This window comes from Choloepus didactylus, chromosome 20, assembly GCF_015220235.1.
Source record: "Choloepus didactylus isolate mChoDid1 chromosome 20, mChoDid1.pri, whole genome shotgun sequence".
Classification (NCBI taxonomy): Eukaryota; Metazoa; Chordata; class Mammalia; order Pilosa; family Megalonychidae; genus Choloepus; species Choloepus didactylus.
The window spans coordinates 13,209,219-13,236,790 of NC_051326.1; the positions used below are offsets into that span (position 1 = coordinate 13,209,219).

Below are 27,572 nucleotides of genomic sequence, written 5' to 3' on the forward strand. Positions count from 1 at the left end.
CCTTTGTCCTCTATTCTAGGCCTTCCATAATCTGGCCCTAATCTTTTGTCTAAACCCTTCTATATAAACTCTCCATTTCTACAAAACTCTCAGGCTGGGACTGCGTGACTTTTGTCATTACTTTTCCCCCTACTTGGAGTGAGCATTCTCCCTTCTTTCTACATCTTACTTATGCTTGAAGGCCCAGCACAAACTCTGAGCATCCAGTGATCCTGTCTGCATCTGAACTCCTCCAGCACGATATATAAATATACTATTTTTATATATAGTATATTAGTGTATATTATATATTATTATAGTATACTACATATACTATTTATTTGCCATCACTCATACACTACCTTGTATTGTTAGCTATTTCTTCACATGAGTATATTTACCTTATTTCCTGAGCTAGACAATAAGCTACTTGCAGGCAAGCACCAATATTTTACTTTCTTATATCTTTTGCAGCAACTAGCTCAATGCCATTCATATAGCTGGGATCTGATAATCACTAAAGGAACATAAATAAGCAGTTATTAGATTAAGAGAAACATGGGCTGTTTATGATTATGAATGGTAATGAAAACCAATTTTTTTTCCTAAATAACTTATTATTATTTTTTCTTTATTAGAGAAGTTGTGGGTTTATAGAACAATTATGCCTAAAATACAGGATGCCTATACTATCCTAATATTAACAGCTTGCTTTGGTGTGGAACATTTGTTATAAAAACCAATTTTAAAAATGACTTGTATATGGATAACAATCCTTAGCACTCATGAAACTTATAATGTAAGTGCTAGCAATGGAGTTTATTCTGTTCAAATCCTCTCCTCACGAGCCTCAATCTAAATTAAATAGGCAGGGCAGTTAATTTAAAAGATACATAATAAACTCATTGAAAATTGAAGGAGAATTTCTCTGGAGTGACTACTGCTAAGAGGCTATGCTTTTAAAAACAGTTTATAGCTTAAAAGCGCCTCACAAATGTTTTCTCTCACAATAGCCTTGAAAAATAAATATAGCCCTTTTCAAATTATTCATGAGATTAAGAGACTTGGAAATTCTTTAAGTCAACCATGCTAACTAAATTGTTTATAGAGATATACATTTAAATAATAGTCTTAATAACTTTTTCCTGTAACACAAAGAGACAGGGTTCCTGCTGCTTAGGATTTTATGAGCTAAGTTAAATAACATAAACACAGAGAGAAGAGATAAAATTAAATGAATAAAAGACTAAACAATATTTACTATGGAGGCAAATTGATTTATTAAATAAGCCTCTCAAATATAGAATGTTGATAATAAATATTAACAATTTAAATGTTAGAGAAAGTGTATGGTATTAATCAACGAAATTAAAAGCATAAAGTAAAAAGGCAAGCTGATAACATATAGATGGTGATTTGAGCTGCTGGATTAAAAACAGAACAACCTTTTTCTGAACCCATACAAAAAGTATATATTCAGTCATTCAACAACAAGTGAGTCTGTAACCTATGCTGGACATTGTGCTAGGTGTGAGATATAAAGGCAGGATCAGACCCTGACCACAAGGTGCTTACAGTTTATTTCAAGAAGGAGCATTAAATAAATAATTATACAAATAACTCTTTAAATTAAAGATCTTTATCATAAAGATAAAAAACTTTATCATAAAGTTATGATAAGTGCTATAAAGATTATAGGATGCTATTAGATAATGTAATGAGAACATAACATTTTACTTTTCAATGAGTTTAGAAAAATATTTACTAAAAATAAAAATGGCACTTTATCTGCAATTAAAAACACATCCCTTTCCAAAAATTTGTACCTGAATGTTCACAGCAATATTATTCATAATAGGCAAAGAGTAGAAACAACCCAAATGTTCATCAACTGACAATGGATAAACAAAATGTGGTATATCCATACAATGGCATATTATTTGGCATTAAAAAGGAATAAAGTTCTGATGTATGCTACATGGGTAAACCTTGAAAACATAACGCTAAGTGAAAGAAGCCGGTCACAAAGGACCGCATATTGTATGATTCCACATATATGAAATGTCTGGAATAGATAAATCCACAGAGACAGAAAGCAGATTAGTGGTTGCCTTAGACTAGGGGATTGAGGGAAATGGGGAGAGACTGCTAATGGGTATGGGGTTTTGTGGGGGCTGGTGAAAATGTTCTAAATTGATCATGGTGATAGCTGCACAACTCTGTGAATATACTAAAAATGTGTGAATTGTACAATTTAAATAGGTGAATTATATGGTATATGAATTTATCTTTGCAATAAAGCTGTTACTTAAAAAAAAAATCCATTGGGAAGAAAAAGGAAATTCTCAGGAACCCTGAGATTTCTCTGTGGTCTTTCCAGTTCAACTTTCTGCTTTGGCAGTCAACTTACCCCAAGCCCAGGATTCAAAGTTTCCTAATAAGTTCATTTACCATAGATATCATGTCGCTTTTTCTCAACCCTTTCCACACCATGTTAATTCTGATATAATACAAACAGAAATACTAATAATCAGAAATGACTGCAGCTTTATTCAACCTATTAAGCATGGTTTTTTTAATTTAAAAAAACTGCACTAGTTTTACATGAATAGGAAATCAAAATTTGAGGCAGGAGCTTGAATTTCTATAAAAAAGTGCTCTATGTAAAGGCTTCTGAGATAAACCTCAAAGGCTGGGGTGTAAAGTTCCCAACACGAGGCTACACTTTCATATGAACTATATTTGCTCTCTACGCAACTACACTCAAGTCTAATGAGACTTCAGCAGAAAAAAACAAGTCTAGTCACAATCCACAAAAGGCAGGTGTGCAGAGGGTATACATGTTTATTGTAAAAACTCCAAACAGTACAGAAATGTATAAAAAAAGAATGTGAAAGAAAACTTTTGAAACCCACCACTACGAGACAATTGTCAGTAACATGGTGGTGACCACTTTTTCAAACATTTCTTTACCTATTAGGTTAAACCATATTAAACTGACATTTTTACAGTTAAACATCTGCAGTTTCATGTGGTTCAACCACCTGCATGTATATGCTTAATTTCACATTGACAAGAACATACCACTCTGCAGGCACCCTTTTCTCTTCCTCCAGTCCTGTTTCATCACCTCTTCTCAATTTCTCTATCCCACCTCCCAGGATAACAAAAACTTCCACACCTTTCTCCTGGCTTTTAAAACCTCGATTTACAGGGCTTCTGGGAAAGAAAAGTCATTCTCCCTCACCCTCCCCACCCCTCACCCCCTTACCCCCCGCAGCCCCCGGAATATGAAAAAAGAAGATGCCCCAGTAGCTGCCAGAAGCCATCCTTTGACCATCGGGGGTTGGCCTTAGAATAGAGCCAACAATGCGGTGGACATGGGAAAGGAGAGGAACAGAAGCCTGGGTCCCTGATGACACCACTGAATCTACATCAACCACCCTGAAGCTTGTCCTAGATTTTCAGGTTTATTAAATAGTTTCTTGCTTAATTCAACTGAATTCAGTTTCTCTCAGTTGGAGTCAGAAGCAACCATATCATAGTATTCTATGGACTTCTCTGGAGTTTGCTTTTCTCTCTCAACAAAGATTGTGGATATCCCTCCCCATCACCTGACACAATGGTAGCTCGGTCTTTTCATGGTTGCATAATAGTCCACGATAAGGCATGTATTCCTTCTATTGGTGAAACTTCACTGTTTCCAGTTTCTTTTCCTTTATTTACAAATAATGTTGCAATAAACAACTCTTCCTACCGCCTTCCCTCATTATTCTTTTTCATACTTTGATTAGCTGTTTTCATACAAGAACATGGTATGTCTTTCCGTTTGTTGAGATTTTATTTTATGTCCTTCAATTACATTTCAGTTTTTTCCATGTAGGTAGTATACTCTTTTACATATATTCCTAATATTATATAGTTTATTACTATTATAAATGGAATAGCTTTTTCTATTTACATTTTTAGCTTTAATTGACGGTATAAAGTTATTAATTATATACATATTTATCTTATTTCCAGTCACCTTACCAAACTCCCTAATTCATTAAAGTAGCTTAAAGAAGTCTTTTGGATAATCTAGGTAAACAATCATATAATTAGGGAAAGATAACTTTTTATCTCTTTAAATATTTAAGTTAATCATTTCACTTTCTTGTTACATCTCTAGAACCTCTAAAACAATGCTGAATAATAATGGTAATAACAAGTATCCCTTTTTGTACCTAATTTTTAATGGAAGTGTCTTTAACATTTTATAATTGGTATGATGTTTGCTGTCCGTTAATAATAAATATTGTCTAGCATATTTAAGTAGTTTCATTTTATTCTGATTTTGTTTAAAGTGTTTATTAGGACTGATTATTGGATTATATCAAATATTTTTTTCAGCACCAAAAATAGCACATATTTTCCCTATTAATCTGTTGGTAGAACAAATTAACGTTGATAGGGAGGCGGGGCAAGATGGCAGACTGGTGAGCTGTAAGTTTTAGTTACTCCTCCAGGAAAGTAGGTAAAAAGCCAGGAACTGCGTGGACTGGACACCACAGAGCAATCTGTCTTTGGGCATACTTCATACAACACTCATGAAAATGTCGAACTGCTGAGATCAGCGAAATCTGTAAGTTTTTGCGGCCAGGGGACCCGCGCCCCTCCCTGCCAGGCTCAGTCCCGGGGGAGGAGGGGCCGTCAGCTCCGGGAAGGAGAAGGGAGAACTGCAGTGGCAGCCCTTATCGGAAACACATTCTACTGATCCAAACTCTAACCAAACCATAGATAGACTGAGACCAGACACCAGAGAATCTGAGAGCAGCCAGCCCAGCAGAGAGGAGACAGGCATAGAAAAAAAACAACACGAAAAACTCCAAAATAAAAGCAGAGGATTTTTGGAGTTCTGGTGAACACAGAAAGGGGAAGGGCGGAGCTCAGGCCTTGAGGCGCATATGCAAATCCCGAAGCAAAGCTGATCTCTCTGCCCTGTGGACCTTTCCTTAATGGCCCTGGTTGCTTTGTCTATTAGCATTTCAATAACCCATTAGATCTCTGAGGAAGGCCGTTTTTTTTTGTTTTTTTTTTTTTTTTTTAAATCCTTTTTTCTTTTTCTAAAACAATTACTCTAAGAAGCCCAATACAGAAAGCTTCAAAGAATTGCAATTTGGGCACGTCAAGTCAAGAGCAGAACTAAGAGAGCTCTGAGACAAAAGGCAATAATCCAGTGGCTGAGAAAATTCACTAAACAACACAACTTCCCAAGAAAAGGGGGGTGTCCACTCACAGCCACCATCCTGGTGGACAGGAAACACTCCTGCCCATCGCCAGCCCCATAGCCCAGAGCTGCCCCAGACAACCCAGTGTGACGGAAGTGCTTCAAATAACAGGCACACACCACAAAACTGGGCGTGGACATTAGCCTTCCCTGCAACCTCAGCTGAATGTCCCAGAGCTGGGAAGGTGGAGCAGTGTGAATTAACAAAGCCCCATTCAGCCATCATTTGAGCAGACTGGGAGCCTCCCTACACAGCCCAGCAGCCCAGAAATGCCCTGGGGGGACGGCACTCACCTGCGACATAGCACAGTCATCCCTCAACAGAGGACCCGGGGTGCACAGCCTGGAAGAGGGGCCCACTTGCAAGTCTCAGGAGCCATACGCCAATACCAAAGACTTGTGGGTCAGTGGCAGAGACAAACTGTGGCAGGACTGAACTGAAGGATTAGACTATTGCAGCAGCTTTAAAACTCTAGGATCACCAGGGAGATTTGATTGTTAGGGCCACCCCCCCTCCCCGACTGCCCAGAAACACGCCCCACATACAGGGCAGGCAACACCAACTACACACGCAAGCTTGCTACACCAATTGGGCCCCACAAGACTCACTCCCCCACTCACCAAAAAGGCTAAGCAGGGGAGAACTGGCTTGTGGAGAACAGGTGGCTCGTGGACGCCACCTGCTGGTTAGTTAGAGAAAGTGTACTCCACGAAGCTGTAGATCTGATAAATTAGAGATAAGGAATTCAATAGGTCTACAAACCCTAAAAGAACCCTATCAAGTTCAGCAAATGCCACGAGGCCAAAAAACAACAGAAAATTATAAAGCATATGAAAAAAACAGACGATATGGATAACCCAAGCCCAAGCACCCAAATCAAAAGACCAGAAGAGACACACCACCTAGAGCAGCTACTCAAAGAACTAAAGATGAACAATGAGACCATAGTACGGGATATGAAGGAAATCAAGAAGACCCTAGAAGAGCATAAAGAAGACATTGCAAGACTAAATAAAAAAATGGATGATCTTATGGAAATTAAAGAAACTGTTGACCAAATTAAAAAGATTCTGGACACTCATAGTACAAGACTAGAGGAAGTTGAACAATGAATCAGTGACCTGGAAGATGACAGAATGGAAAATGAAAGCATAAAAGAAAGAATGGGGAAAAAAATTGAAAAACTCGAAATGGACCTCAGGGATATGATAGATAATATGAAACGTCCGAATATAAGACTCATTGGTGTCCCAGAAGGGGAAGAAAAGGGTAAAGGTCTAGGAAGAGTATTCAAAGAAATTGTTGGGGAAAACTTCCCAAATCTTCAAAACAACATAAATACATAAATCATAAATGCTCAGCGAACTCCAAATAGAATAAATCCAAATAAACCCACTCCGAGACATATACTGATCACACTGTCAAACATAGAAGAGAAGGAGCAAGTTCTGAAAGCAGCAAGAGAAAAGCAATTCACCACATACAAAGGAAACAGCATAAGACTAAGTAGTGACTACTCAGCAGCCACCATGGAGGCAAGAAGGCAGTGGCACGATATATTTAAAATTCTGAGTGAGAGGAATTTCCAGCCAAGAATACTTTATCCAGCAAAGCTCTCCTTCAAATTTGAGGGAGAGCTTAAATTTTTCAAAGACAAAGAAATGCTGAGAGAATTTGCTAACAAGAGACCTGCCCTACTGGAGATACTCAAGGGAGCCCTACAGACAGAGAAACAAAGACAGGACAGAGAGACTTGGAGAAAGGTTCAGTACTAAAGAGATTCGGTATGGGTACAATAAAGGATATTAATAGAGAGAGGGAAAAATATGGCAAACATAAACCAAAGGATAAGATGGCCGATTCAAGAAATGCCTTCACGGTTTTAACGTTGAATGTAAATGGATTAAACTCCCCAATTAAAAGATATAGATTCGCAGAATGGATCAAAAAAAATGAACCATCAATATGTTGCATACAAGAGACTCACCTTAGACACAGGGACACAAAGAAACTGAAAGTGAAAGGATGGAAAAAAATATTTCATGCAAGCTACAGACAAAAGAAAGCAGGTGTAGCAATATTAATCTCAGATAAAATAGACTTCAAATGCAGGGATGTTTTGAGAGACAAAGAAGGCCACTACGTACTAATAAAAGGGGCAATTCAGCAAGAAGAAATAACAATCGTAAATGTCTATGCACCCAACCAAGGTGCCACAAAATACATGAGAGAAACACTGGCAAAACTAAAGGAAGCAATTGATGTTTCCACAATAATTGTGGGAGACTTCAACACATCACTCTCTCCTATAGATAGATCAACCAGACAGAAGACCAATAAGGAAATTGAAAACCTAAACAATCTGATAAATGAATTAGATTTAACAGACATCTACAGGACATTACATCCCAAATCACCAGGATACACATACTTTTCTAGTGCTCACGGAACTTTCTCCAGAATAGATCATATGCTGGGACATAAAACAAGCCTCAATAAATTTAAAAAGATTGAAATTATTCAAAGCACATTCTCTGACCACAATGGAATACAATTAGAAGTCAATAACCATCAGAGACTTAGAAAATTCACAAATACCTGGAGGTTAAACAACACACTCCTAAACAATCAGTGGGTTAAAGAAGAAATAGCAAGAGAAATTGCTAAATATATAGAGACGAATGAAAATGAGAACACAACATACCAAAACCTATGGGATGCAGCAAAAGCAGTGCTAAGGGGGAAATTTATAGCACTAAACGCATATATTAAAAAGGAAGAAAGAGCCAAAATCAAAGAACTAATGGATCAACTGAAGAAGCTAGAAAATGAACAGCAAACCAATCCCAAACCAAGTAGAAGAAAAGAAACAACAAGGATTAAAGCAGAAATAAATGACATAGAGAACAAAAAAAACAATAGAGAGGATAAATATCACCAAAAGTTGGTTCTTTGAGAAGATCAACAAGATTGACAAGCCCCTAGCTAGACTGACAAAATCAAAAAGAGAGAAGACCCATATAAACAAAATAATGAATGAAAAAGGTGACATAACTGCAGATCCTGAAGAAATTAAAAAAATTATAAGAGGATATTATGAACAACTGTATGGCAACAAACTGGATAATGTAGAGGAAATGGACAATTTCCTGGAAACATATGAACAACCTAGACTGACCAGAGAAGAAATAGAAGACCTCAACCAACCCGTCACAAGCAAAGAGATCCAATCAGTCATCAAAAATCTTCCCACAAATAAATGCCCAGGGCCAGATGGCTTCACAGGGGAATTCTACCAAACTTTCCAGAAAGAACTGACACCAATCTTACTCAAACTCTTTCAAAACATTGAAGAAAATGGAACACTACCTAACTCATTTTATGAAGCTAACATCAATCTAATACCAAAACCAGGCAAAGATGCTACAAAAAAGGAAAACTACCGGCCAATCTCCCTAATGAATATAGATGCAAAAATCCTCAACAAAATACTTGCAAATCGAATCCAAAGACACATTAAAAAAATCATACACCATGACCAAGTGGGGTTCATTCCAGGCATGCAAGGATGGTTCAACATAAGAAAAACAATCAATGTATTACAACACATTAAAAACTCGAAAGGGAAAAATCAATTGATCATCTCAATAGATGCTGAAAAATCATTTGACAAAATCCAACATCCCTTTTTGATAAAAACACTTCAAAAGGTAGGAATTGAAGGAAACTTCCTCAACATGATAAAGAGCATATATGAAAAACCCACAGCCAGCATAGTACTCAATGGTGAGAGACTGAAAGCCTTCCCTCTAAGATCAGGAACAAGACAAGGATGCCCGCTGTCACCACTGTTATTCAACATTGTGCTGGAAGTGCTAGCCAGGGCAATCCGGCAAGACAAAGAAATAAAAGGCATCCAAATTGGAAAAGAAGAAGTAAAACTGTCATTGTTTGCAGATGATATGATCTTATATCTAGAAAACCCTGAGAAATCGACGATACACCGACTAGAGCTAATAAACAAATTTAGCAAAGTAGCGGGATACAAGATTAATGCACATAAGTCAGAATGTTTCTATATGCTAGAAATGAACAAACTGAAGAGACACTCAAGAAAAAGATACCATTTTCAATAGCAACTAAAAAAATCAAGTACCTAGGAATAAACTTAACCAAAGATGTAAAAGACCTATACAAAGAAAACTACATAACTCTACTAAAAGAAATAGAAGGGGACCTTAAAAGATGGAAAAATATTCCATGTTCATGGATAGGAAGGCTAAATGTCATTAAGATGTCAATTCTACCCAAACTCATCTACAGATTCAATGCAATCCCAATCAAAATTCCAACAACCTACTTTGCAGACCTGGAAAAGCTAGTTATCAAATTTATTTGGAAAGGGAAGATGCCTCGAATTGCTAAAGACACTCTAAAAAAGAAAAACGAAGTGGGAGGACTTACACTCCCTGACTTTGAAGCTTATTATAAAGCCACAGTTGCCAAAACAGCATGGGACTGGCACAAAGATAGACATATAGATCAATGGAATCGAATTGAGAATTCAGAGATAGACCCTCAGATCTATGGCCGACTGATCTTTGATAAGGCCCCCAAAGTCACCGAACTGAGCCATAATGGTCTTTTCAACAAATGGGGCTGGGAGAGTTGGATATCCATATCCAAAAGAATGAAAGAGGACCCCTACCTCACCCCCTACACAAAAATTAACTCAAAATGGACCAAAGATCTCAATATAAAAGAAAGTACCATAAAACTGAAGATAATGTAGGAAAACATCTTCAAGACCTTGTATTAGGAGGCCACTTCCTAGACTTTACACCCAAAGCACAAGCAACAAAAGAGAAAATAGATAAATGGGAACTCCTCAAGCTTAGAAGTTTCTGCACCTCAAAGGAATTTCTCAAAAAGGTAAAGAGGCAGCCAACTCAATGGGAAAAAATTTTTGGAAACCATGTATCTGACAAAAGACTGATATCTTGCATATACAAAGAAATCCTACAACTCAATGACAATAGTACAGACAGCCCAATTATAAAATGGGCAAAAGATATGAAAAGACAGTTCTCTGAAGAGGAAATACAAATGGCCAAGAAACACATGAAAAAATGTTCAGCTTCACTAGCTATTAGAGAGATGCAAATTAAGACCACAATGAGATACCATCTAACACCGGTTAGAATGGCTGCCATTAAACAAACAGGAAACTACAAATGCTGGAGGAGATGTGGAGAAATTGGAACTCTTATTCATTGTTGGTGGGACTGTATAATGGTTCAGCCACTCTGGAAGTCAGTCTGGCAGTTCCTTAGAAAACTAGATATAGAGCTACCATTCGATCCAGCGATTGCACTTCTCGGTATATACCCGGAAGATCGGAAAGCAGTGACACGAACAGATATCTGCACGCCAATGTTCATAGCAGCATTATTCACAATTGCCAAAAGATGGAAACAACCCAAATGTCCTTCAACAGATGAGTGGATAAATAAAATGTGGTATATACACACGATGGAATACTACGCGGCAGTAAGAAGGAACGATCTCGTGAAACATATGACAACATGGATGAACCTTGAAGACATAATGCTGAGCGAAATAAGCCAGGCACAAAAAGAGAAATATTATATGCTACCACTAATGTGAACTTTGAAAAATGTAAAACAAATGGTTTATAATGTAGAATGTAGGGGAACTAGCAGTAGAGAGCAATTAAGGAAGGGGGAACAATAATCCAAGAAGAACAGATAAGCTATTTAACGTTCTGGGGATGCCCAGAAATGACTATGGTCTGTTAATTTCTGATGGATATAGTAGGAACAAGTTCACAGAAATGTTGCTATATTATGTAACTTTCTTGGGGTAAAGTAGGAACATGTTGGAAGTTAAGCAGTTATCTTAGGTTAGTTGTCTTTTTCTTACTCCCTTGTTATGGTCTCTTTGAAATGTTCTTTTATTGTATGTTTGTTTTCTTTTTAACTTTTTTTTTTTCATACAGTTGATTTAAAAAAGAAGGGAAAGTTAAAGTTAAAAAAAAAAAAAAAAAAGAAAGAAAAACAAGGAAAAAAAAAAGATGTAGTGCCCCCTTGAGGAGCCTATGGAGAATGCAGGGGTATTCGCCTACCCCACCTCGATGGTTGCTAACATGACCACAGACATAGGGGACTGGTGGTTTGATGGGTTGAGCCCTCTACCATAAGTTTTACCCTTGGGAAGACGGTTGCTGCAAAGGAGAGGCTAGGCCTCCCTGTATTTGTGCCTAAGAGTCTCCTCCTGAATGCCTCTTTGTTGCTCAGATGTGGCCCTCTCTCTCTGGCTAAGCCAACTTGAAAGGTGAAATCACTGCCCTCCCCACTACGTGGGATCAGACACCCAGGGAAGTGAATCTCCCTGGCAACGTGGAATATGACTCCCGGGGAGGAATGTAGACCCGGCATCGTGGGATGGAGAACATCTTCTTGACCAAAAGGGGGATGTGAAAGGAAATGAAATAAGCTTCAGTGGCAGAGAGATTCCAAAACGAGCCGAGAGATCACTCTGGTGGGCACTCTTACGCACACTTTAGACAACCTTTTTTAGGTTCTAAAGAATTGGGGTAGCTGGTGGTGGATACCTGAAACTATTAAACTACAACCCAGAACCCATGAATCTCGAAGACAGTTGTATAAAAATGTAGCTTATGAGGGGTGACAGTGGGATTGGGAATGCCATAAGGACCAAACTCCACTTTGTCTAGTTTATGGATGGATGAGTAGAAAAATAGGGGAAGGAAACAAACAGACAAAGGTACCCAGTGTTCTTTTTTACTTCAATTGCTCTTTTTCACTCTAATTATTATTCTTGCTATTTTTGTGTGTGTGCTAATGAAGGCGTCAGGGATTGATTTAGGTCATGAATGTACAACTATGTAATGGTACTGTAAACAATCGAAAGTACAATTTGTTTTGTATGACTGCGTGGTATGTGAATATATCTCAATAAAATGATGATTATAAAAAAAAAAAAAATTAACGTTGATAGACTTCCTGATACTGAACCAGCTTGTATTCCTGGAATATATCTTACTTGTTAATACTGAATTGTTTTTGGAATATTGCTGAATGCTATTTGTTGAAATTTTATTTAGAAATTTTGCATCTCTGTGTATATATGAAATTGGTATATAATTTTCTTTTTTTGGTATTATATCACATTTTGCTACTTAGGTTACTAAGACTTCATATAATGAATTAGGGTGCTGTGCATCTTTTTTTTTTGGCTTGGAAAAGTGAACAAAATTGTTATTTAAAGCTTAAATGAACCTCATTCATAAAACCATCTAGTCCTAACCTTTTTAGGATACAAATCTTTAACTGCTTTTCTAATTTCTTCTGAGGTGACTGGTCTATCGGGTTTTCTACTTCTTGTGTCAATTTTGGTAATTTATATTTTTCTAAAAAATCTTCCATTTACTCTGCATTTTAAAATGTGTTCCCATAGAAGTGAATGTAGTATTCTCATATCATTCTTTTGATCTCTTCCAGGGATGTGATTATGTCTCATTTTCATACCAATCTTGTAATTTTTTGCCTTCTCTATTTTCTTAAAAGACGTTGTAGGTGCTTACCTTTTTCAATGATCTTTCCAAAGTCTCCTTTCTTTTTTTTTTTTTGTTTGTTTGTTTCTGTTTTTAATTTCTTAAGATAAGTGTTAAGTTCCTTTAGCTTTTAAATTGTGCTATAATTCACATACCATAAAATTCACCCTTTAAAGTGTATGTTTCAGTGGTTTTTAGTATATTCACAAAGCTGTACAGCCATTAAGTTCCTTTAGTTTCTACCTTACCCTTTAGAAATAAGATGATACATTTTCCTTTGACTATAGTTTTAGTTTTGCCTTGAAGGTTTTAGTATGGAGTTTCTCCTTTTCCTTGCTTTCTAGTTACTTTGTCATGTTTGGATTTCCACTTTGATCCAAAGGTTATTTAGTAGGGCATTTCTTAATTTCTAACTCTAAAAACTGTTTGCTTGTTTATCTTCCTATATTTTCCAAATTCTTTAAAATGAGAATGTTCTACTTTTATCATAAGGATAAAATAAAATTTTTACAGTAACATTTAAATATTTTACCCATCTAGAATTTATTTTTGAGAAAGGAATGAAATAGGAATTGACACTCCCAACTTCCTCCATAGGGTGGTTGTTCCAACAGAACTTATTAAATGATCCCTACTTTCCCATGATTTCACTACATTCACTGTAAACTGAATTTCCTTATCTCTTTGGGACTCTATTCTGTTCCTCCGAGGTCTATGTATTTCCTTTCCTGTGTCACTATTTCCTTTGTGTCAACAGGAAAAGCTTGGTAGCTTTAGAATATGTTTTAATGCCTTGTAGAGTCAGTATCCTTTCTTTTTTTTTTTCTTTTTTTCTTTTCTACAATTTCCATGGTTATTCTCATGTTCATTTTTCCATAATGACTTTAGTAACCTTTTATTATGTTCTGAAAAAAAAATCCTTTTGCATTTTAACTAGGACTGAATTCAATTTATAGATTATTTTAAAAGAACTGACATCTCTACAATACTGAATGATTCTATCTAATGGAAAAGTATACCTTTACTTGCTTAAGTAATTTTATGTCCTTCTGTAGAGTCTGAAACTTTTATGTAGATCCTGTCTATTACTTCTTAAGTTTAAACCTAGGCAATTTATTTGGTTATTATAAATTAAAATTGTTTTTCAATTATAAATCCCAACTGATTATAATTTGGATATAGTAAAGCTATTAATTTGTCTTTCCTCCAACCATATTGGTGAACAAAAAATTCTGTATAGAAAGTTGACCTGGACCTGCTGTTTCAAAGTATGATCTTTTGTCACCAATATTTTGATGGGTCAGTCCATATAGAGTGTCAAAAAGCAACAAACTCTAAAATAAATAGAAAAATGCCCAACGCACATTAAATGAATGGCCTAACTACTGGAGATCTAATAGTTCTATGAGATAATTAACATAGGTAGGACTGAGTCTCCGTGACAGGCTGAAGAACAGCATGAGACATCGAGAGGCCATTTTGTGCTCTGCCATTTGATGCCATCGTGTTTCTGTATCATAACATTCTCATTACCTCATTCATAATAGGAAGACTGCTGGCCTGGAAGGTTAATTGGGCTGGAACCGATTATCACAACAGCATGCTCATCTGACAGGGTCCCACAGCAGCCCAGATTAAATCCTGGTAAATCTGTGCAAAGGACTGCAAAAGCTATTAACTTTTGTGTATTAATTTTGTAACCTATTGCTTAGTGTATTTTCTTATTGTTTTCAATAGTTTTCTGGTCAATCTCTTTGGGTTTCTAGTAAATAACTATATAATCAGCAAACAATGATAATTTGCCTTCGCCTTTCCAATATTTTGCATGTTATTTTTTTCTCTTGTCTAATTGCTTTGGCTAATACATGCAGAATAATGTTAAATAAATATGGTGCCGCTGTGCATTCTGGGCCACTTCTAATGGTGCATCATTACGCATAATAAAATTACGAAGGTGATACATGTTCACTTATCCAGTTCAGTATATAACCTTCTTTTCTTTTCTCTTCCTTTTAATGCCTGGAGCTTAGGAGACATTCAATAAATGTATGCTGATTTTCAGTGAATGCCATATTAATACATACATACACATGTATACATAAATAGTACAGGATGCTGCTAAATGGAAAGGAAAGACATCGATAAACATTTATGGGGCATTTCTTCTGGTCAGAGCATTGGCCTAAACACTCTCATTAACACCTCTTTGGGCACTGAGACCAACTTTGATCCTGACAGCATACACGGTGGAAAATGCACTGCAGTGGGAGTCTGAAGACCCAGGTTCTAATCCTGTCTCTATTACTGACTCGATGATCTTGGGAGGTTCTTACCCGACAGCTTCCCCTTACCCAGGAGAGACAAGTCGGGAGAAGCGGAGGCGTCTTAGAACTCATCTGGGGAAGGCTCCCTGTCACTTCTAGCGCCACTGCTGCCTCCAAACCCCGCCCCAGACTGAGAGTTTATAGCCACTACCCCAGTAGAAGGAGCTGAGAGAAAAGCAATGTAACTAAGGCTTTTTTGAGAGGATGGGCTGTGGTGACACTACAAGAAACAATAAAAACCAAAAAACGAAAAGAAGGCTCCGTGACGTCCATTGCACCTCCCTTGAGGCACGTCGGCATCACTTATACTCCCCTGCGATGGAAACGCAACATTTTACAAATCCCAAATCCTCACGCGCACCCTAGTAAGCTCCTTTCGGCCCCAAGCACTGCTGGGGGTAATTAAACTTTTCTTTTCCAGCTCTAAGTCCTGGACGGGTCACCTAGAATGCGGAAATGACATTTAAGCAGACGACCTGACATGCGTACCTAGGCCTCCTCACTCTCTTTGGTACATTCTGGGGCTAGAGACCACACCAGACACCTTCTTTCGGAGAGTGACATCGGCGGAGGAGGGGGACAACACAAAGGTCAAAGTGGTCAGGTTGTTTTTCTCCCGGAGCCGCGCCCCCCAAGAAGAGACCTGGGCCCGCTCAGGGGCGGGGAGGAGGCTGGGCCCCGGACTGTTGAGTGGCCGTCCTTCCAGCCAATCGGCACGCCGCACCGCCGCGCTGCGGTCCCGCCCCAGCCGCACGCTGTACTCACTTTTCCCACTTCGGCGTTGCCCATGGAGATAACTTTGATGCGCAGCGACTTGCAGGTCTCCTTCCGCTTCGGTATGGTGGCCTCCATCGCCCTCGCTCTCTCGGGGCCACTCGCCTCGGTCGCTCCTTGTCAACCAAGCGGGCCGGTCCCTTAGGCCTCTTCGCCCAATGGCGGACCTGCTGCTCTCGTCACCGTCTCCGCTACGCGACTCGCCATCCCGCCGCTGCCTAGCAGCGGGAGCGGGCGGTTGGGAGCACAGGGAGCCGGGGGAAGGAGGGGAGAGTCTCGCGATGCTAGGGCAGGGTGGCGTGACGTCATCGCCAGGCCCTGGAGAGGGGCTTCTGGTTACTTGTTTCCCGTTGTCGCCAGAGGGGCCCGGGCCGCGTCCCTAGACAGGAGGGTGGCTTTGCTGGGCGGCGGGGTTTGCTGTTCGTGGGTGCGCGGCCTTTTCATGTTAGGACGGTAGACATTTGTTGCATTGGACGAACGATGGAAAGTGATTGGCTGTTCAGGGCAGCGCCTCGGACTGGGAGTATCTAGGATTATGGGTTTGTTCGAGGCCCATCCGTATATATATGTGTGTATATATATATATAAAACATCAGACAGATGTTTCTGACCTTCCCTTCCAGCTCTGTCAGGCGTGTGTAGCCGTAAGCCTTTTGGTTTCTCTCCTCTCTCTACCACTCACAGCCAGACTTAACCCCGTGCGTTTCTCACCTTCGCTTTAACCGGCAGATTGACTGTTGAATAATAATCATTGCTAAAATCGTCGCATTGTTATTATTCCCGTTCCAGGAGATGAGAAATGCAGCAGCTTGAATAAAAATCAGTCTGGCAGGAACAATAATTTTTTGAGTCAGTGTCTTCAGTTACAAAAGATAAATAAAATTTGGCAAGTTATTTAGTGACCTGAAAAAGAATGGCTGCCCGTTTCCCAGTAAATTACAAAGGCAAAGAAAGGAGTGTTTCTGTTCTCATATAGCTTTAAACATCTTAAAAGAATATATTATAGGAAGACAATAGAGATGCAGAATTTCATGATAGTTATATATAAATCAGATTCTCAAGTATTTTAATTTAAAAATTTTGTTCTAAAACATGAAATGCTTTTTAAGAGAAAAGCTTAATCTGGATTGCTTTCTTAACCACAAATAATATAACTCAATTCAATGAAGTTTTTCAAATTCTTTATGAGAATGAACTGTAAGTCCTGGTTAAAGATTTTTTTAAATTCGGTTTTATTGAGATATATTCACATACCATACAGTCATCCATGGTGTACAATCAACTGTTCACAGTACCATCATATAGCTGTGCATTCATTACCCCAATCACTTTTTGAACATTTTCCTTACACCAGAAAGAATAAGAATAAAAAATGAAAATAAAAAAGAACATGCAAATCATCCCCCCATCCCTCCCTATTTTTCATTTAATTTTTGTCCCCATTTTTCTACTCATGCATCCATACGCTGGATAAAGGGAGTGTGAGCCACAAGATTTTCACAATCACACCGTCATCCCATGTAAGCTACATAGTTATACAATTGTCTTCAAGAATAACTGGGTTGGAGTTTGATAGTTTTAGGTATTTATTTCTAGCTATTCCAATACACTAAAACCTAAAAAGGGCCTGGTTAAAGATTTAATAGTTTAAATCTTAAAAGAATTGGATTTACTCTTTGTTTTTTAAAGAGACCTCTCAATATGATTTAATCAAACCAATAAAAATCTATTTCTTTGATAGTTCGCCTTTAGCCCTTAATGGAATTGAAATCATGAAGAATAATTGCAAAATGCCAAATCTTCAACTGTTAAAGGCTGATTAGGTATGATACTGTTGAGAATAAGATCAATAAAACATGCCAAAGATGGAAATTTTTACCCTTTTATCATACTGTTTTAGGAATTTGAATCTGTGTAGCCATAGTTTCTACTGCATATGTAAAATTGGATTGCAATTGAAAAAGCAGGGAAGTTAGCATTTTTTATCCCAGTATTTGAATATAAAAAGAAGAAAGAAAAGTGTGAATTGTCTGTGTCTAGTATGTAGCTGGAAGGTATGGTTTGGTGGTTAGGAGCACAGAGCTCTGAAGTCAACCCTGTTACACCTTTTGTTGGCATCACGTAAGCATGTGGCAGTGGTAAGGGTTTCAAGAGATAATTAATGCGTGTGAATACATGGTAATCCCCTAACAAACAGTAGCTTTCATTTACTCATGTTTATTATTTGCATATGTTAAGAAGGATTCTACATATTTTAAATGTGTCTTTTTAAAATGTTATGAAATATATTGAATATACTTAGAGGTATAAAGAATGATATAATTAATACCTGTGTGTCTACCACCCAGTTTAAGAAACAAAAATTATCCATCCTATGTTCTCTTCGCTGATCACCTGCCTCTCTACAAGAGGTTGCAACTCACTGAATTGGTGCTTGGTTTCCAGTATTTTAAAAACTCTTACCACATATGTATGTACACCTAAAATATAGTATTATATTGCATCATTTTAAATCCTTTATTTGCAATAAAGTTTCAAGAATAGTACCCAAAAAATCTCTTACACCCTTTACCTAGATTCATCAGTGGTTAACATTTTGTCCCATTTACTGTATCATTTGTGCTCACTATCTCTATATATGTACATACACACACACACACACAGAGATACTTGTATTTTTCTGAAACATTTAAGTGTAATTGTCAGATATCATATTTCTTTATCCATAAATACTTCAATGTGTATTTCCTAATAATATGGACTTTTTCTTACGTAGCATCAATATATTCATCAAAATCGGGCAATGTGACATTGATACAACACTATTATCTAATCCCATAGTTCTCAAACTGCACTGAGCGGTCTCACAGCCTGGCAACAAATTCACTGAGGCTCTGCAGAATATTTAAAATTTAAAAATTTCAGGGTGCTATGGACACTATACAAAACCACTCACTGGAGGTTATTTACAATTTCAACATTAGATGGCGATATGTTGCTTTGGCTATGCCAAAAATCTGTGAAGCGGGGTGTTACTGGTTGTGTTAAAAAGCAAGCAGTGCAAAATTGATGTGGAACAGGAAATGAGGGTGGCAGTGCCCAATCTGATTCCAAGGTTTGAGAAGTTGTGCGTTGCTCAACAGGTGTACACATAATTACATAAGTAATTGTGCTTACTTAGGAATGAAATAAAAATATTTTTCTTTCAGTTTATATGGTTTTTTTTTCAAATGACTCCTAAATAAAGGGGCATTGTGAAAAAAAAAGAGAGACACTAAGAACAGAGAAAGTGTGGGAAACTCTGATCTAACCCATAGTTCATATTCAAATTTCACCATTTGTTCCAAAAGAAACCCTTAAAGCTATGTGTGTGTTTTTTTTTCCTGGTCAGGGAACTAATCTAGGATCATTTAATTGTCATATATCTTTAATCTCCTTTAATTTGGAAGGGTTCCTCTGCCTTTCTTCATCTTGAAAAGACAGTACACCATTCCTCAAATTGGGTTTGGTGTATTTTTATGATTAGATTCTGTTACGTTTGACTATAATGCCAAACAAACGACATTGTCCTCTTTGGGGCAACATTTCAGCAGGTTTGTAATGCCAATTTCTTCCATTTATTGGTGAGATTAACTTTGGTTAGTTAAGGTGGTAATCACTAGGTTGGTCTACAGTAAAGTGACTTTTTCCCTTTATAATATATAATTTGTTGGGGATACTTTGAGACTCTATACATATCCTATTCCTCACCTGACTTTCACCTACAATTTTTAAGAATCCATTGGCGATTCTCAGTTGAATTATTACTATGATGGATGCAAAATGGTGATTTTCCAACTCCATCATTCCTCCTACTTTTATCAGTTGATATTCTGCCATAAGGGAGAGCTTTCCTTTCTCGTGTATCTTTATTCTTTTATTATTTATATTAGTATGGGCTCATTTATGTTTATTTTATTCCACAAATATTCTGTTAGTACTATTATTATTTTGATGCTCAAGTTGTCCTGTTTTAGCCAGTGCAAACCACTTCAAGCTGGTCCCTATGTCCTTTTGATATGTCTCCATCATTGTTTGAGCTCTTCCTTGCTTTCTGACCCAACAATGAGACCTACTTCCCTGGGCCTTTTCATGGAGAGTGGTATTTAGAAACCAAGATCTAGGTGTTCGCTGTGCTTATTGATACTGGTGTGCCTTGGCTTATAGACTCTTTCAGCTGAACAAACCTAAAAAATAAATATACATACATGCATCTAAATCCATATATTTAAACATGAGCTCATGCTGATATCCCCAATCCATTTTAATACAACAGGGTTCGTTTTAGTTTCCCCCTTGCCATATTTGTAACTCACTTTTACAAAAATGAGAAACTTGGCTCTCATTTTCCTCAGTATATTTAATCATTTATTCAGTCTTGCAAAACACAGAAAGTATTTTCAGAATTGCTGACCTGTACTATTTAAAAGAAAATACCCTTCTAATTGGAGTTCTGTGTGTGTTTATAGCTCTTTTTGTCTTAAATGGAGGGTATATAGTCAGAGTATTGGTTAAAAAATTACTAGGGTTAGTTCTTTTTTCCTCTATCTTTGATGCATTTATGTTTTTCATTTCAAATAAAGTTAAGTTCTTTCATTTCTGTTTGTGCTTTATTTTAGACTCCATCATTATTGTTAACTTAATTTTATTGAGTTTTTCTGAGAATGTAAAATGTTAACATAGTTCCAAAAGTCAAAATGATCCAAATCATTATATTCAGAAAAATGTCTGTTCCACTCCTCTTCAACCTCTTTCCCCATTCCCTTGTACCTCCTGTGGGTGGCCAGTCACACTGAACTCTGATTTTTAATGTCCTGGATTTCTTTTATAAAATACAAGCAGTTACATGTGTATTTTTTATCCTTTTTTTTGCAAAAGATAACATAATCTATATGTTCTTTTGAACTTTGCTTTTTTCACTCCTAGAAAGCACCTGATTAATAGGTCAAGAGATCTCCCTGTTTTCAGCTACATAGTACTCCTTTGTGTGGCTAGACTGATTTTTTCAACTAGTGTTACATTTATTGGCATTTATGCATGTTTGTTCATATTGTTGTAGGTGTATGTTCAGGGTAAATTTCTAGAGAAGTGGAATTACTGTGTCAAAGAGTAAATGTATATTTAGTTTTGTTATATATTGCCAAATTCTATAAGCTTATATTTTATTGAGGATTTTTGCATCAATATTCTTAAGTAATATTGGACTGTAATTTTTTGTGCTGTCTTTACCTGGATTCAGTATCAATGTTATACTTGCCATATAAAAAGCATTTGGAAATTTTGCTTCATTTCCTACACTCTGGAAAAATTTATGTGACATTGGAACTATCTGGTCTAAAACCGTCTGGATCTAGTGTTTGTTGTGGGATTACTCCTTGAAAACTTTCTCAGTTTCTCCTTTAGAAATTTGTTTGCTTAAGCTTTCCAATTTTAATGAAAGGAATTTTGGTAAACTGTATTTTCCTACAGAATTATCTGTATCATCTAGATTTTCAAATTTAATTGCATTGAGGTCTGAAAAGTAATCTTTTTTTAGTTAAAAAAATTTCCCATGTTTCACAGGTAGTTTTCCCTCATCTTAATTCAAATAATTTTGCTTTCTTCCTTTTTTTCTTGATAATGTTAGCTAGTGGTTTGTCTATTTTGTCAATTTTTTCCAAGACCAGGATTCTTTTAATCATATTCTTAATTGTAGAATATAACATATATATAGAAGTGATAACTTTCCTAGTGCAATTTAACAAGTAGTTAGAGACTAAAGTTCAAAGAATATTATAGGTTACAGTTCCACAGTTTCAGTTATTTCCTTAATGTGAAATATAACGTATATACAAAAAGGTAATATCTTTCAAAGTATGATTTAACTGATTTATGAATTAGATCTATTGTTTTTCTGTTATCTACCTAATTGACTTCTTTCTTTAAAATTAAGTATATTGAGATATAATTTACATACAGTAAAATTCACCCTTTATAAATGTCCAGTTCAGTGAGTTTTGAAAAATTTGTACAATCACATAACCACCACCCCAATCAAGATTTAAAACATATCCTTCATCCCCGAAGTTCCAGTTATGAAACGAATTATTTTCCCCAAAATACTGTTCAAGTCCTAACTGCCATTCCTGTGGATGTGACGCTATTTGGACTTAGAATAGGATCTTGGAAGATGTTATCAGTTAAGAAGAGGCCAAACTGGGTTAGGGTGGGCCCTCATCCGATATGAGTGGTGTCCTTTTAAGATGTGGAAATTGGACGCTGAGAGACAGAGAGGAAAGCACCACGCAAAGACGGAGAGAATGCCGTGGGTTGGTGGCAAGCGGCCACCGAAAGTCAGGAGAGAAGCATGGGGCAGGTTCTCCCCTACAGGTTTAAGGGGAAGCATGACCCTCCCAACACCTTGATTTTGGACTTTAAACCTCCAGAACTGTGAGACAAAAATTTCTGTTTTTAAAGCCATCTGTTTGTGATCCTTTGTCACAGCAGCTCTAGGAAATTGAGACAGTTTCCTTGTGCCCCTTTGTACTCAATCCCTTCCACCCATTCTAGTTCCTGTCAACCACTGACATGTTTTCTTCCCGATAGCTTTGTTTTTCCTAAATATCATATGAATGGAATCATATAGTATGTAGTCTCTGGTACCTAACTTCTTTTACTTAGCACAATGCTTTGGAAATAGCTTCAGAGAGTCATCCTTGTTGTTACATTGTATTAGGAGTTCATTCCTTTTTATTGCTGAATAGTATTAGATTTTAGAGACGTTCACAATTATTTTTTATCCACTCACCATTGATGGACATTTGCATTGCTTTCAGTTTGGAGCTAGTAGGTATACAGCTATTATGAACTTTCATGTACAGTCATTGGACTCATTGTCATTCCCTTTTGATAAATATCTAAGTGTTGAATTGTTAGGTGGTATAGTATATTTGACTCTTGAAGAAACTTCCAAACTTTTCCAAAGTGGTTGTACCATTTTGCATTCCCACCAGCATGTGAGAGTTTTACAATTTCTCCATGTCCTTGTCTACACTTGGTATTGTCAATCTTTTTAGTTTTAGCCAAACTGGTGGGTATTAGTGGTATCTTCATTGTGGTTTTTATTTGCATTTCTCTGCAAATGATGTTGAGCATCTTTTCATGTGTTTATTGGCCATTCATATAACTTCTTTGGAGAAGTGTCTGTTCAAATCTTTTGTCCATTAAAAAAAAAATCAGATTGTACTGTATATTCTGAATAAGAGTCCTTTATCAGATATGTGTTTTGCAAATGTTTTCGTCAGTGTTTGGTTTAGATTTTCATTTTTGTAACAGAGTCTTTCAAAAAACAGAAGTTTTAAATTTTAGTGAATTCTAATACATCAGTTTTTCTTCTCTAGTTTGTCCTTTTTTTAACGCTAAGAAAATTGCCTAGCCAAAAGTCACCAAGATTTTTTCCCATGTTTTCTTTTAGGAGTTTTATAGTTACCTTTAGGTCTGTGATCCATTTAGACTTAAAGATAAAAGTTCATTATTTTGCAGGTGGATGTCCAATTGTTTGGCTATGTTTGTTGAAAAAAATACCCTTTCCTCATTAAATTATCTCAGCACCTTTATTGAAAATCAAGAGACTGCGGTCGCAGTTAACTTGTCTGGGGGGATGGCGGCCGGTTGCTGAACCCTCGGCTCTCGGCGTTGCTCGGAGGGTACCGGCGGCGGGGGCTCTTTCCCGGAGGCGAGGGCGAGGCGGGGGACTTGGCCAAGGTCCCCGGCGGTGGCGTGCAAGGTATGGAGGGCGGCGAGAAAGGAACAGGCGGGACGCTTTTTTCAGGAGGGTAAAGCCAAGAGCATTTATTAGGGGTGAGCACAGGTTATATAGGCTGGCATAGAGGGCGGGGGTTGTTACAAGCCAATGCTGAGGGGATAAAGGCTAGGATTGGTTCTGAGAGGGTGCGGAGGTTAGGATTGGTTCTAAGAGGGCGTGGAGGTTGTTTGAAAAGGGGCAGGAGTTGCTCTGGCAACGGTGTCTGGCAACAGTGTATGCGCACTGGTGGTGGCGGGAGTTGCACTGGCAACGGAGAGTACAGGCAAGATAAGGGGGTGGGGAAAAGGCGGTTCCCTCCGGCAAGCCTCCCCTAACGGTGGTGTTTTGGGTGAGGAAATGGGGCCTGCCTCCGGCCTCACTTTCTCAGGCCTGGGGGGCTGTGGAGGGCGCTGTCGCCCGTGCCCACCACCCTCCCCAGTGGCTGATCAGGTCCCCCAGCCCAGGCCCGCCAAGTCGAAGCACGTAATCAGTATCCCACAAGAGACCATATAGGTGTAGGTCTATTTTTGAGCTCTATTCTGTGCCATTGATCTATATGTCTATCTTTATGCCAATTCTAGTGTCTTGATTACTGTAGCTCCATAGAAAGTTTTAAAATCAGGTAGTTTAGGTTTTGATGTAGTTTAGGTTTTGATCAGTTGTATCCTCTCTTTATTTGATGTAGTTTAGGTTTTGATCAGTTGTATCCTCTCTTTATTTTCCTAATGGGTTTGGCTAAAGGTTTATTGATTTTATTTATTTATTTTCTAATAATCAGCTTTTAATTTCATTTATCTCTATTTTTTCCTGTTTTCCATCTCATTGATTTTTGTGCTTTATCATTTCTTTCCTTCTGCTTGTTTTGGGTTTAATTTGCTAATTTTTCTCCAAGTTTCTTAAGACGGAGGCTGAGATCATTGATTTGAAACCTTTTTTCTTTTCTAATATAAGCAGTTAACTCAATCATCTTCACTCCAAGCACTGACTTAGCTGTACCTCACAATTTTGATATGTTGCATATTCATTTTCTTTCTGTTTGAAATATTTTCTACTTTTCCTTGTGATTTTTTATTTGATCCATAAGTTATTTAGAAGGATGTTGTTTAATATCAAAATGGTTGGGCATTTTCCAGATATCTTTCTGTTATTGGTTTCTAATTTAATTACCTTGTGTTCTGAAAACATATTTGCTTGATTTCAATACTTTCATCATCAGTGAGATTTGTTTTATGGTTCAATATATTGTCTATCTTGGTCAATGTTACCTCTGTCCTTGAAAGTAATGTTTATTCTATTATAGTGAGGTAAAGTGTTTTCTATGTGTCACTTAAATTAGATAATAGTGTTGTGCAGGTCTTCTACAACCTTGATTTTTTTGTCTATTTGTTCTATTAATTACTGAGAAAGGAGATTTGAAGTCTCCAATTATGGATTTGTCTATTTCTCCTTTCAGTTTTTTATCTGATTTTGCTTCAAGTATTTTGAAGCTCTATTATTAAGTAAATTCATATTTGGTATTGTTATGTTTTCTTCAAGAATTGACTCCTTTCTCATTATGTAATGTTCCTCTTTATCCCTGGTAATATTTCTTGTTCTGAAGTCTACTTTATCTCACATTAATATAGCCATGGCATACCTTTTTCCCTTCTTTTTACTTCTATCAATTTGTGTTTTTGTTATTTAATGTTTTTATGTTACCAGGTAACTGTCTTGCTATTTTGTACAATCTGAAAATTACTGCCTTTTAATTGTGTAGACTGTTTATATTTAGTGTAACTATTGATACGTTTTTATTCAAAGATGCCACTCTGCTGGGGTTTTTTTCTACTTGTCCTTTCTGTTCTTTGTACCCTTTCCCCTCTTTTCTGGTTTACATACATTTTTTTTTATGATTTAGTGTCAATACTGGCTTACTGTACCTCCTTTTAATATTTATAGTTGTTGCTATAAATTTTATAATACAGGTAGTATTATAAGTATTCACTTACAACAGTCTGCCTTCAAATAATATTATACTATTTCATATATGGCATGCCTCTTAACAGTATTTTTCCATTTTCTTCTTCCCATTCATTGTGCTATTGTTTTCATGCATTTTTCTTCTACATGTGCTATAATTGCCACAATACATTGTTATTATTTTTGCTTTAGTCCAGAGATCAGAAAACTATGGCCCAAGGGCCAAATGAAGCCTGCCATGTGTTTCTGTAAGTACAGTTTTATTGGAACACAGTCACACCCATTCATTTATATTTCATGTGTGGTTGTCTGAGCTTTAATGGCAGAGTTGAGTGACTACAACCAAGATTGCATGCCCTACAAAGCCTAAAATACTTACTCTCTGTCCCTGTTTTCATTTCCCGGAGGCTGAAATAAATACCATGCAATGGGTTGGCTTAAACAATGGGAATTTATTGGCTCATGTTTTGAGGTTAGAAGTGCAAAGTCAAGGCATCTCCAAGGTGATGCTTTCTCCCAGAAGACTGTGGCATTCTGGGGCTGGCTCCTGGCAATCCTTGGTCCTTGGCTTTTAGGTCACGTGGCAATGTGCTTGGCAGCCTCTCCTTTCCCTTCTGAGTTCTGTTGACTTCCAGCTTCTGGCTGCTCCCCTGTGGCTTCCCTCTGTGTATGTCTGAATTTCACTCTGTTCATAAAGGACTCTGGTAACAGGATTAAGACCCATCGTGATTCCATTGGGCCAACCTTAACTGAAGAGGCCTCATCAAAAGTTCCTAGCTATAGTGGGTTCACACCCCCAGGAATGGATTAAGATTAAGAACATGTTTTTCTTGGGTATATAGCTTGAAGCCACCACAGGCCCTTTTCAGAGAAAAATTCCAGAGACTTTCACCCTTCTAGAAGCTGAGCCACCACGTGGAAGCTGGAGCCATATTTCACACAGAGCCCCTCTGGCCAGCCGGGCGCCTCTGATGAGAGCTGCCCCCCGGCCAACACCAGCAGCTCAGCCGCCTGCGCTTGGCTCACCTACTGCTGCACCCCAGCAGCCAGGTCCAATGGCCCAGAGGGCAACCCCTGCAGCTGGCAAGGCTGTGGGCTCTGCTGGCCGGCGCCCGCTGGGTGGTGTTATCACTGGGGGCTTCAGCGGAGGGAGTGACACTGAGCCCTCAAGCCTGGCCTCACTTCCCAGGAGCCTCGGGGAGCCCGGGCAGCACACCAGCAGCAGCAGCAGTTTGGCCCTTGCCACTGTGAGATAAAACAGCTTTGGGAGGGTGCCCAGAACCAGGGTGACCTTAAGCTTTGTGAGGGCTCCAGCGAGGTGCTGAAGCAGTGCAGATCTGCAAATGGATTAGCCTAATCGAGCAGTTGAACATGAAGAAATGGAGAATCTGCTCTCATGACCAAGTTAATTAAGCATAAAACTATAATTGGTAGTGAAAGTATAAGTATAAAACCACTAGTTTAACCTCTCCTCTAGCAGTAATAGCTTCCTTGCTTCAGAATCACAATGGAAGAGGGTGTGCCTACATATAAAAGTCCACTGAGGTGGTATAGACTTTGGGACTGGACAAAAGTTTGTGTGGCCTCCTTAAACCAGTGGCTGTGATGTTATTATCTCTGAACTAATTAGAATAAAGTGATTTTCTTCCAAAAAGAAAGAAGAAAAAATAAAGTTCCAATCTCTGCTTTATACAATCAGTTATATTTTAAAGATATTAAAAAATAAGAAAAAATAACTTTATATTTACACATACCTTTACCATTTACATATCTTTATTTCATTATAGATTTGTATTTTCATCTCTAGTGCTGGTCTTGTGGCAATGAATTCACTCAGGCTTTTTTTG

General features: G+C 37.7%; 1 protein-coding gene and 1 pseudogene across 1 annotated transcript in view; one reads left to right on the plus strand and one right to left on the minus strand.

Moving 5' to 3' along the window:
• Positions 1-16,210, minus strand: part of DNAJC27 (DnaJ heat shock protein family (Hsp40) member C27) — an 86,731-nt gene extending 70,521 nt beyond the window's left edge. The window contains exon 1 of the mRNA XM_037813051.1: positions 15,936-16,210. Within this exon, the coding sequence (XP_037668979.1) occupies positions 15,936-16,022 (87 nt within the window). The 5' untranslated portion in view covers positions 16,023-16,210. The remainder of the gene's footprint in view (positions 1-15,935) is intronic.
• On the plus strand, positions 16,103-27,138 carry LOC119516405 (annotated as a pseudogene).
• The last annotated feature ends 434 nt before the right edge of the window (positions 27,139-27,572 follow it).